This window comes from Hemiscyllium ocellatum, chromosome 32 (genome assembly GCF_020745735.1).
Source record: "Hemiscyllium ocellatum isolate sHemOce1 chromosome 32, sHemOce1.pat.X.cur, whole genome shotgun sequence".
In the NCBI taxonomy this organism is placed as follows: Eukaryota; Metazoa; Chordata; class Chondrichthyes; order Orectolobiformes; family Hemiscylliidae; genus Hemiscyllium; species Hemiscyllium ocellatum.
Window position 1 is genome coordinate 51,983,093 of NC_083432.1, and position 13,287 is coordinate 51,996,379.

General features: G+C 63.0%; 1 protein-coding gene across 2 annotated transcripts in view; it reads right to left on the reverse strand.

The window, feature by feature from the left end:
* The window catches only part of mlx (MAX dimerization protein MLX), a 74,672-nt gene extending 62,944 nt beyond the window's left edge, over nucleotides 1-11,728 (reverse strand). For both annotated transcript variants that reach the window (XM_060848617.1, XM_060848616.1), the window contains exon 1: nucleotides 11,660-11,728. In XM_060848617.1, the coding sequence (XP_060704600.1) occupies nucleotides 11,660-11,701 (42 nt within the window). In that variant the 5' untranslated portion in view covers nucleotides 11,702-11,728. The remainder of the gene's footprint in view (nucleotides 1-11,659) is intronic.
* Nucleotides 11,729-13,287: the final 1,559 nt, after the last annotated feature.

The following is a 13,287-nucleotide window of genomic DNA, read 5'->3' on the forward strand; positions in this document are numbered from 1 at the left end:
GCCCCTCAAACACACCCCATCCCTTCACCCCCTCACCTTCCCCACCCCCTCAAACACACCCCATCCCTTCACCCCCACACCTTCCCCACCCCCTCAAACACACCCCATCCCTTCACCCCCTCACCTTCCCCACCCCCTCAAACACACCCCATCCCTTCACCCCCTCACCTTCCCCACCCCCTCAAACACACCCCATCCCTTCACCCCCCTCACCTTCCCACCCCCTCAAACACACCCCATCCCTTCACCCCCTCACCTTCCCCACCCCCTCAAACACACCCCATCCCTTCACCCCCTCACCTTCCCCACCCCCTCAAACACACCCCATCCCTTCAGCCCCCACCCTGTCCCCTCACCTTCCCCACCCCCTCAAACACACCTCATCCCTTCACCCCCCCTCACCTTCCCCACCCCCTCAAACACACCCCATCCCTTCAGCCCCTCACCTTCCCCACCCCTCAAACACACCCCATCCCTTCAGCCCCCACCCTGTCCCCTCACCTTCCCACCCCCCTCAAACACACCCCATCCCTTCAGCCCCTCACCTTCCCCCCACCCCCTCAAACACACCCCATCCCTTCAGCCCCCACCCTGTCCCTCACCTTCCCCACCCCCTCAAACACACCCCATCCCTTCACCCCCTCACCTTTCCCACCCCCTCAAACACACCCCATCCCTTCAGCACCTCAAACACACGCCATCCCTTCACCCCCTCACCTTCCCCACCCCCTCAAACACACCCCATCCCTTCACCCCCTCAACACACCCCATCCCTTCACCCCCTCACCTTCCCCACCCCCTCAAACATACCCCATCCCTTCACCCCCTCAAACACACCCCATCCCTTCACCCCCTCAAACACACCCCATCCCTACACCCCCTCACCTTCCCCACCCCCTCAAACACACCCCATCCCTTCACCCCCTCAAACACACCCCATCCCTTCACCCCCTCACCTTCCCCACCCCCTCAAACACACCCCATCCCTTCACCCCCTCAAACACACCCCATCCCTTCACCCCCTCAAACACACCCCATCCCTTCAGCCCCTCACCTTCCCCACCCCCTCAAACACACCCCATCCCTTCAGCCCCTCACCTTCCCCACCCCCTCAAACACACCCCATCCCTTCAGCTCCTCACCTTCCCCACCCCCTCAAACACACCCCATCCCTTCAGCCCCTCACCTTCCCCACCCCCTCAAACACACCCCATCCCTTCAGCCCCTCACCTTCCCCACCCCCTCAAACACACCCCATCCCTTCAGCCCCTCACCTTCCCCACCCCCTCAAACACACCCCATCCCTTCAGCCCCCACCCTGTCCCCTCACCTTCCCCACCCCCTCAAACACACCCCATCCCTTCACCCCTCACCTTCCCCACCCCCTCAAACACACCCCATCCCTTCACCCCCACCCTGTCCCCTCACCTTCCCCCCCCCCTCAAACACACCCCATCCCTTCACCCCCTCACCTTCCCCACCCCCTCAAACACACCCCATCCCTTCACCCCCTCAAACACACCCCATCCCTTCACCCCCTCAAACACACCCCATCCCTTCACCCCCTCACCTTCCCCACCCCCTCAAACACACCGCATCCCTTCAGCCCCTCACCTTCCCCACCCCCTCAAACACACCCCCATCCCTTCAGCCCCCACCCTGCCCCCTCACCTTCCCCACCCACCCCCTCAAACACACCCCATCCCTTCACCCCCCCTTCCCCCCCCCCCCTCAAACACACCCCATCCCTTCACCCACCACCTTCCCCACCCCCTCAAACACACCCCATCCCTTCACCCACCACCTTCCCCACCCCCTCAAACACACCCCATCCCTTCACCCACCACCTTCCCCACCCCCTCAAACACACCCCATCCCTTCAGCCCCCACCCTGTCCCCTCACCTTCCCCACCCCCTCAAACACACCCCATCCCTTCACCCCCTCACCTTCCCCACCCCCTCAAACACACCCCATCCCTTCAGCCCCCACCTTCCCCACCCCCTCAAACACATCCCATCCCTTCAGCCCCCACCTTCCCCACCCCCTCAAACACACCCCATCCCTTCAGCCCCCACCTTCCCCACCCCCCCAAACACACCCCATCCCTTCAGCCCCCACCTTCCCCACCCCCTCAAACACACCCCATCCCTTCAGCCCCCACCTTCCCCACCCCCTCAAACACACCCCATCCCTTCAGCCCCCACCTTCCCCACCCCCTCAAACACACCCCATCCCTTCAGCCCAAACCTTCCCCACCCCCTCAAACACACCCCATCCCTTCAGCCCCCACCCTGTCCCCTCACCTTCCCCACCCCCTCAAACACACCCCAACCCCTACCCTCACCCCCTCACCTTCCCCACTCCCTCAAACACACCCCATCCCTTCAGCCCCCACCCTCTCCCTCACCTTCCCCACCCCCCTCAAACGCACCCCATACCTTCACCCCCTCACCTTCCCCACCCCCTCAAACGCACCCCATCCCTTCACCCCCCACCTTCCCCTCCCCACCCCCTCAAACACACCTCATCCCTTCACCCCCCCACCTTCCCCACCCCCTCAAACACACCCCATCCCTTCAGCCCCCACTCTGCCCCCTCACCTTCCCCACCCCCTCAAACACACCCCATCCCTTCAGCCCCCACTCTGCCCCCTCACCTTCCCCACCCCCTCAAACACACCCCTTCCCTTCACCCCCCACCTTCCCCACCCCCTCAAACACACCCCATCCCTTCACCCACCACCTTCCCCACCCCCTCAAACACACCCCATCCCTTCACCCCCTCAAACACACCCCATCCCTTCACCCCCTCAAACACACCCCATCCCTTCACCCCCTCACCTTCCCCACCCCCTCAAACACACCCCATCCCTTCACCCCCTCAAACACACCCCATCCCTTCACCCCCTCAAACACACCCCATCCCTTCAGCCCCTCACCTTCCCCACCCCCTCAAACACACCCCATCCCTTCAGCCCCTCACCTTCCCCACCCCCTCAAACACACCCCATCCCTTCAGCCCCTCACCTTCCCCACCCCCTCAAATACACCCCATCCCTTCAGCCCCTCACCTTCCCCACCCCCTCAAACACACCCCATCCCTTCAGCCCCTCACCTTCCCCACCCCCTCAAACACACACCCCATCCCTTCAGCCCCTCACCTTCCCCACCCCCTCAAACACACCCCATCCCTTCAGCCCCTCACCTTCCCCACCCCCTCAAACACACCCCATCCCTTCAGCCCCCACCCTGCCCCCTCACCTTCCCCACCCCCTCAAACACACCCCATCCCTTCACCCCCCACCTTCTCCACCCCCTCAAACACACCCCATCCCTTCACCCACCACCTTCCCCACCCCCTCAAACACACCCCATCCCTTCACCCACCACCTTCCCCACCCCCTCAAACACACCCCATCCCTTCAGCCCCCACCCTGTCCCCTCACCTTCCCCACCCCCTCAAACACACCCCATCCCTTCACCCCCTCACCTTCCCCACCCCCTCAAACACATCCCATCCCTTCAGCCCCCACCTTCCCCACCCCCTCAAACACACCCCATCCCTTCAGCCCCCACCTTCCCCACCCCCTCAAACACACCCCATCCCTTCAGCCCCCACCTTCCCCACCCCCTCAAAACACACCCCATCCCTTCAGCCCCCACCTTCCCCACCCCCTCAAACACACCCCATCCCTTCAGCCCCCACCTTCCCCACCCCCTCAAACACACCCCATCCCTTCAGCCCCCACCTTCCCCACCCCCTCAAACACACCCCATCCCTTCAGCCCAAACCTTCCCCACCCCCTCAAACACACCCCATCCCTTCAGCCCCCACCCTGTCCCCTCACCTTCCCCACCCTCAAACACACCCCATCCCTTCACCCCCTCACCTTCCCCACTCCCTCAAACACACCCCATCCCTTCAGCCCCCACCCTGTCCCCTCACCTTCCCCACCCCCTCAAACACACCCCATCCCTTCACCCCCTCACCTTCCCCACCCCCAAACACACCCCATCCCTTCAGCCCCCACCTTCCCCACCCCCTCAAACACACCCCATCCCTTCAGCCCCACCTTCCCCACCCCCTCAAACACACCCCATCCCTTCAGCCCCCACCTTCCCCACCCCCTCAAACACACCCCATCCCTTCAGCCCCCCACCTTCCCCACCCCCTCAAACACACCCCATCCCTTCAGCCCCCACCTTCCCCACCCCCTCAAACACACCCCATCCCTTCAGCCCAAACCTTCCCCACCCCCTCAAACACACCCCATCCCTTCAGCCCCCACCCTGTCCCCTCACCTTCCCCACCCTCAAACACACCCCATCCCTTCACCCCCTCACCTTCCCCACTCCCTCAAACACACCCCATCCCTTCAGCCCCCACCCTGTCCCCTCACCTTCCCCACCCCCTCAAACGCACCCCATCCCTTCACCCCCTCACCTTCCCCACCCCCTCAAACGCACCCCATCCCTTCACCCCCTCACCTTCCCCACCCCCTCAAACGCACCCCATCCCTTCACCCCCTCACCTTCCCCACCCCCTCAAACGCACCCCATCCCTTCACCCCCTCACCTTCCCCACCCCCTCAAACGCACCCCATCCCTTCACCCCCTCACCTTCCCCACCCCCTCAAACGCCCCCCATCCCTTCACCCCCTCACCTTCCCCACCCCCTCAAACGCACCCCATCCCTTCACCCCCTCACCTTCCCCACCCCCTCAAACGCACCCCATCCCTTCACCCCCCACCTTCCCCACCCCCTCAAACGCACCCCATCCCTTCACCCCCTCACCTTCCCCACCCCCTCAAACGCACCCCATCCCTTCACCCCCTCACCTTCCCCACCCCCTCAAACGCACCCCATCCCTTCACCCCCCCACCTTCCCCACCCCCTCAAACGCACCCCATCCCTTCACCCCCTCACCTTCCCCACCCCCTCAAACGCACCCCATCCCTTCACCCCCTCACCTTCCCCACCCCCTCAAACGCACCCCATCCCTTCACCCCCTCACCTTCCCCACCCCTCAAACGCACCCCATCCCTTCACCCCCTCACCTTCCCCACCCCCTCAAACGCACCTCATCCCTTCACCCCCCACCTTCCCCACCCCCTCAAACACACCCCATCCCTTCAGCCCCCACCCTGCCCCCTCACCTTCCCCACCCCCTCAAACACACCCCATCCCTTCAGCCCCCACCCTGCCCCCTCACCTTCCCCACCCCCTCAAACACACCCCATCCCTTCACCCCCCACCTTCCCCACCCCCTCAAACACACCTCATCCCTTCACCCCCCACCTTCCCCACCCCCTCAAACACACCCCCATCCCTTCAGCCCCCACCCTGCCCCCCTCACCTTCCCCACCCCCTCAAACACACCCCATCCCTTCACCCCCCACCTTCCCCACCCCCTCAAACACACCCCATCCCTTCGCCCACCACCTTCCCCACCCCCTCAAACACACCCCATCCCTTCGCCCACCACCTTCCCCACCCCCTCAAACACACCCCATCCCTTCAGCCCCCACCCTGTCCCCTCACCTTCCCCACCCCCTCAAACACACCCCATCCCTTCAGCCCCCACCTTTCCCACCCCCTCAAACACACCCCATCCCTTCAGCCCCCACCTTCCCCACCCCCTCAAACACACCCCATCCCTTCAGCCCCCACCCGGTCCCCTCACCTTCCCCACCCCCTCAAACACACCCCATCCCTTCACCCCCTCACCTTCCCCACCCCCTCAAACACACCCCATCCTTTCAGCCCCCACCCTGTCCCCTCACCTTCCCCACCCCCTCAAACACACCCCATCCCTTCACCCCCCTCACCTTCCCCACTCCCTCAAACACACCCCATCCCTTCCGCCCCCACCCTGTCCCCTCACCTTCCCCACCCCCTCAAACGCACCCCATCCCTTCACCCCCTCACCTTCCCCACCCCCTCAAACCCACCCCATCCCTTCACCCCCTCACCTTCCCCACCCCCTCAAACGCACCCCATCCCTTCACCCCCTCCCCTTCCCCACCCCCTCAAACGCACCCCATCCCTTCACCCCCTCACCTTCCCCACCCCCTCAAACGCACCCCATCCCTTCACCCCCTCCCTCCCCACCCCCTCAAACGCACCCCATCCCTTCACCCCCTCACCTTCCCCACCCCCTCAAACGCACTCCATCCCTTCACCCCCTCACCTTCCCCACCCCCTCAAACGCACCCCATCCCTTCACCCCCTCACCTTCCCCACCCCCTCAAACGCACCCATCCCTTCACCCCCCACCTTCCCCACCCCCTCAAACGCACCTCATCCCTTCACCCCCCACCTTCCCCACCCCCTCAAACACACCCCATCCCTTCAGCCCCCACCCTGCCCCCTCACCTTCCCCACCCCCTCAAACACACCCCATCCCTTCAGCCCCCACCCTGCCCCCTCACCTTCCCCCACCCCCTCAAACACACCCCATCCCTTCAGCCCCCACCCTGCCCCCTCACCTTCCCCACCCCCTCAAACACACCCCATCCCTTCAGCCCCCACCCTGCCCCCTCACCTTCCCCACCCCCTCAAACACACCCCATCCCTTCACCCCCCACCTTCCCCACCCCCTCAAACACACCTCATCCCTTCACCCCCCACCTTCCCCACCCCTCAAACACACCCCATCCCTTCAGCCCCCACCCTGCCCCCTCACCTTCCCCACCCCCTCAAACACACCCCATCCCTTCACCCCCCACCTTCCCCACCCCCTCACACACACCCCATCCCTTCGCCCACCACCTTCCCCACCCCCTCAAACACACCCCATCCCTTCGCCCACCACCTTCCCCACCCCCTCAAACACACCCCATCCCTTCAGCCCCCACCCTGTCCCCTCACCTTCCCCCCCCCTCAAACACACCCCTTCCCTTCAGCCCCCACCTTTCCCACCCCCTCAAACACACCCCATCCCTTCAGCCCCCACCTTCCCCACCCCCTCAAACACACCCCATCCCTTCAGCCCCCACCCGGTCCCCTCACCTTCCCCACCCCCTCAAACACACCCCATCCCTTCACCCCCACACCTTCCCCACCCCCTCAAACACACCCCATCCTTTCAGCCCCCACCCTGTCCCCTCACCTTCCCCACCCCCTCAAACACACCCCATCCCTTCACCCCCTCACCTTCCCCACTCCCTCAAACACACCCCATCCCTTCCGCCCCCACCCTGTCCCCTCACCTTCCCCACCCCCTCAAACGCACCCCATCCCTTCACCCCCTCACCTTCCCCACCCCCTCAAACGCACCCCATCCCTTCACCCCCTCACCTTCCCCCCCCCTCAAACGCACCCCATCCCTTCACCCCCTCACCTTCCCCACCCCCTCAAACGCACCCCATCCCTTCACCCCCTCACCTTCCCCACCCCCTCAAACGCACCCCATCCCTTCACCCCCTCACCTTCCCCACCCCCTCAAACACACCCCATCCCTTCAGCCCCCACCTTTCCCACCCCCTCAAACACACCCCATCCCTTCAGCCCCCACCTTCCCCACCCCCTCAAACACACCCCATCCCTTCAGCCCCCACCCGGTCCCCTCACCTTCCCCACCCCCTCAAACACACCCCATCCCTTCACCCCCTCACCTTCCCCACCCCCTCAAACACACCCCATCCTTTCAGCCCCCACCCTGTCCCCTCACCTTCCCCACCCCCTCAAACACACCCCATCCCTTCACCCCCTCACCTTCCCCACTCCCTCAAACACACCCCATCCCTTCCGCCCCCACCCTGTCCCCTCACCTTCCCCACCCCCTCAAACGCACCCCATCCCTTCACCCCCTCACCTTCCCCACCCCCTCAAACGCACCCCATCCCTTCACCCCCTCACCTTCCCCACCCCCTCAAACGCACCCCATCCCTTCACCCCCTCACCTTCCCCACCCCCTCAAACGCACCCCATCCCTTCACCCCCTCACCTTCCCCACCCCCTCAAACGCACCCCATCCCTTCACCCCCTCACCTTCCCCACCCCCTCAAACGCACCCCATCCCTTCACCCCCTCACCTTCCCCACCCCCTCAAACGCACTCCATCCCTTCACCCCCTCACCTCCCCACCCCCTCAAACGCACCCCATCCCTTCACCCCCTCACCTTCCCCACCCCCTCAAACGCACCCCATCCCTTCACCCCCCACCTTCCCCACCCCCTCAAACGCACCTCATCCCTTCACCCCCCACCTTCCCCACCCCCTCAAACACACCCCATCCCTTCAGCCCCCACCCTGCCCCCTCACCTTCCCCACCCCCTCAAACACACCCCATCCCTTCAGCCCCCACCCTGCCCCCTCACCTTCCCCACCCCCTCAAACACACCCCATCCCTTCACCCCCCACCTTCCCCACCCCCTCAAACACACCTCATCCCTTCACCCCCCACCTTCCCCACCCCCTCAAACACACCCCATCCCTTCAGCCCCCACCCTGCCCCCTCACCTTCCCCACCCCCTCAAACACACCCCATCCCTTCACCCCCCACCTTCCCCACCCCCTCAAACACACCCCATCCCTTCGCCCACCACCTTCCCCACCCCCTCAAACACACCCCATCCCTTCGCCCACCACCTTCCCCACCCCCTCAAACACACCCCATCCCTTCAGCCCCCACCCTGTCCCCTCACCTTCCCCACCCCCTCAAACACACCCCATCCCTTCAGCCCCCACCTTTCCCACCCCCTCAAACACACCCCATCCCTTCAGCCCCCACCTTCCCCACCCCCTCAAACACACCCCATCCCTTCAGCCCCCACCCGGTCCCCTCACCTTCCCCACCCCCTCAAACACACCCCATCCCTTCACCCCCTCACCTTCCCCACCCCCTCAAACACACCCCATCCTTTCAGCCCCCACCCTGTCCCCTCACCTTCCCCACCCCCTCAAACACACCCCATCCCTTCACCCCCTCACCTTCCCCACTCCCTCAAACACACCCCATCCCTTCCGCCCCCACCCTGTCCCCTCACCTTCCCCACCCCCTCAAACGCACCCCATCCCTTCACCCCCTCACCTTCCCCACCCCCTCAAACGCACCCCATCCCTTCACCCCCTCACCTTCCCCACCCCCTCAAACGCACCCCATCCCTTCACCCCCTCACCTTCCCCACCCCCTCAAACGCACCCCATCCCTTCACCCCCTCACCTTCCCCACCCCCTCAAACGCACCCCATCCCTTCACCCCCTCACCTTCCCCACCCCCTCAAACACACCCCATCCCTTCAGCCCCCACCTTTCCCACCCCCTCAAACACACCCCATCCCTTCAGCCCCCACCTTCCCCACCCCCTCAAACACACCCCATCCCTTCAGCCCCCACCCGGTCCCCTCACCTTCCCCACCCCCTCAAACACACCCCATCCCTTCACCCCTCACCTTCCCCACCCCCTCAAACACACCCCATCCTTTCAGCCCCCACCCTGTCCCCTCACCTTCCCCACCCCCTCAAACACACCCCATCCCTTCACCCCCTCACCTTCCCCACTCCCTCAAACACCCCCCATCCCTTCCGCCCCCACCCTGTCCCCTCACCTTCCCCACCCCCTCAAACGCACCCCATCCCTTCACCCCCTCACCTTCCCCACCCCCTCAAACGCACCCCATCCCTTCACCCCCTCACCTTCCCCACCCCCTCAAACGCACCCCATCCCTTCACCCCCTCACCTTCCCCACCCCCTCAAACGCACCCCATCCCTTCACCCCCTCACCTTCCCCACCCCCTCAAACGCACCCCATCCCTTCACCCCCTCACCTTCCCCACCCCCTCAAACGCACCCCATCCCTTCACCCCCTCACCTTCCCCACCCCCTCAAACGCACTCCATCCCTTCACCCCCTCACCTTCCCCACCCCCTCAAACGCACCCCATCCCTTCACCCCCTCACCTTCCCCACCCCCTCAAACGCACCCCATCCCTTCACCCCCACCTTCCCCACCCCCTCAAACGCACCTCATCCCTTCACCCCCCACCTTCCCCACCCCCTCAAACACACCCCATCCCTTCAGCCCCCACCCTGCCCCCTCACCTTCCCCACCCCTCAAACACACCCCATCCCTTCAGCCCCCACCCTGCCCCCTCACCTTCCCCACCCCCTCAAACACACCCCATCCCTTCACCCCCCACCTTCCCCACCCCCTCAAACACACCTCATCCCTTCACCCCCCACCTTCCCCACCCCCTCAAACACACCCCATCCCTTCAGCCCCCACCCTGCCCCCTCACCTTCCCCACCCCCTCAAACACACCCCATCCCTTCACCCCCCCCTTCCCCACCCCCTCAAACACACCCCATCCCTTCGCCCACCACCTTCCCCACCCCCTCAAACACACCCCATCCCTTCGCCCACCACCTTCCCCACCCCCTCAAACACACCCCATCCCTTCAGCCCCCACCCTGTCCCCTCACCTTCCCCACCCCCTCAAACACACCCCATCCCTTCAGCCCCCACCTTTCCCACCCCCTCAAACACACCCCATCCCTTCAGCCCCCACCTTCCCCACCCCCTCAAACACACCCCATCCCTTCAGCCCCCACCCGGTCCCCTCACCTTCCCCACCCCCTCAAACACACCCCATCCCTTCACCCCCTCACCTTCCCCACCCCCTCAAACACACCCCATCCTTTCAGCCCCCACCCTGTCCCCTCACCTTCCCCACCCCCTCAAACCCACCCCATCCCTTCACCCCCTCACCTTCCCCACTCCCTCAAACACACCCCCATCCCTTCCGCCCCCACCCTGTCCCCTCACCTTCCCCACCCCCTCAAACGCACCCCATCCCTTCACCCCCTCACCTTCCCCACCCCCTCAAACGCACCCCATCCCTTCACCCCCTCACCTTCCCCACCCCCTCAAACGCACCCCATCCCTTCACCCCCCTCACCTTCCCCACCCCCTCAAACGCACCCCATCCCTTCACCCCCTCACCTTCCCCACCCCCTCAAACGCACCCCATCCCTTCACCCCCTCACCTTCCCCACCCCCTCAAACGCACCCCATCCCTTCACCCCCTCACCTTCCCCACCCCCTCAAACGCACTCCATCCCTTCACCCCCTCACCTTCCCCACCCCCTCAAACGCACCCCATCCCTTCACCCCCTCACCTTCCCCACCCCCTCAAACGCACCCCATCCCTTCACCCCCTCACCTTCCCCACCCCCTCAAACGCACTCCATCCCTTCACCCCCTCACCTTCCCCACCCCCTCAAACGCACCCCATCCCTTCACCCCCTCACCTTCCCCACCCCCTCAAACGCACTCCATCCCTTCACCCCCTCACCTTCCCCACCCCCTCAAACGCACCCCATCCCTTCACCCCCTCACCTTCCCCACCCCCTCAAACACACCCCATCCCTTCAGCCCCCACCTTCCCCACCCCCTCAAACGCACCCCATCCCTTCACCCCCTCACCTTCCCCACCCCCTCAAACGCACCCCATCCCTTCACCCCCCGCCCCCATCCACAAACCCCTCCCCCACCCCCGGGGCCGATGCGATTCTCGCGGCTCCTGTTGCCCCAAGGCCGCGGTGTCACTGGGTCGACAGCGCCGTGGAGAGGCCTGCACCGTCTCCGGTCTCCGTTCCCCGTTCCCCGTTCCCGGATCCGGGATCCCCCGATCCCTCTCACTCGATCCCTCTCACCCTCCCAAATGGATCTTCGGACGCGCCGCTCTGCTCCGTCATGGCGCCGCTCTGACCCCTGACCCCCTGGAGAACGCCACCATGCGGCCGAAGATGGTGCAGCAGAATCACAGACCTGTCACAGCGCACAGGGAGGCTGTTCGGCCCTTCGTGACTGCACCTGCTTAATATCTAGTACTAAACCCCTACCATTTCCCTCACATCATTTTTATCCAATGCCCTGTGAAATACATTATTTGAACCCCCCTCTACCACCTTTCCGGGCAGTGTATTCCACATCCCAACTACTCACTAACTGAAAGCGTTTTTTTCCTCACATCACCCTTGCTTCTTTTACACATCACTCTAAATCTAAGTCTTCTTGTTCCTTTTACATTTCGGGACAATTTCTCCGTATTCAAAGTTTGTGAGAAGATTTGTAGCTCGGGTTGTTGTGGTTCTGTTTGCCGAGCTGGGAATTTGTGTTGCAGACGTTTCGTCCCCTGTCTGGGTGACATCCTCAGTGCTTGAGAGCCTCCTGTGAAGCGCTACTGTGATGTTGCCTCCAGCATTTGTAGTGGTTTGAATCTGCCGCTTCCAGTTGTCAGTTCCAGCTGTCATTTTGGATGCTGACTGAACTGCTGTGTTCTTCCAGCACCACTAATCCAGTTGCAGCAGTGGTCGGTATATTGGATCCAGGTCGATGTGCTTATTGATTGAATCTATGGATGAGTGCCATGCCTCTAGGAATTCCCTGGCTGTTCTCTGTTTGGCTTGACCTGTAATAGTTGTGTTGTCCCAGTCGAATTCATGTTGCTTGTCATCTGCGTGTGTGGCTACTAAGGATAGCTGGACACCAGAAGTGCAAAAAGAGGAAGAAGAACATTTCGCCAAAAACGGATACCCGCGCAATTTCATCAACAGATGCCTAAGGGAAAAACAACGGAACGAGGACATGCCGCAACCCAAAGGACTAGCCACACTATTATACATCAAGAGCATTTCCGAACTGACAGCCAGACTACTGCGACCACTAGGACTCATAACAGCACACAAACCAACAGCCACTCTCAGACAACAACTCACCAGAATGAAGGACCCAATACCCAGCATGAGCAAAACCAATGTAGTGTACAAAATCCCATGCAAGGACTGCACAAAACACTACATAGGACAAACAAGAAGACGCTAACGATCCGCATCCATGAACACCAACTAGCCACGAAACGACACGACCAACTATCCTTAATAGCCACACATGCAGATGACAAGCAACAATAATTCGACTGGGACAACACTACTATTATAGGACAAGCGAAACAGAGAACAGTCAGGGAATTCCTGGAGGCATGGCACTCATCCACAGATTCAATCAATAAGCACATCGACCTGGACCCAATATACCAACAGCTGGAACTGACAACCGGAAGTGGCAGATTCAAACCACTACAAATGGCGGAGGAAAGATCACGGAAGCGCTTCAAAGGAGGCTCCCAAGCACTGACGATGTCACCTGGACAGGGGACGAAATGTCTGCGACACAAATTCCCAACTCGGCGAACAGAACCGCAACAATGTCTCCCTATCTATTCTTTCCAGCCCATTCATCATTTTGAAAATACTACTCAAATCTTCTCTGAACATTCTTT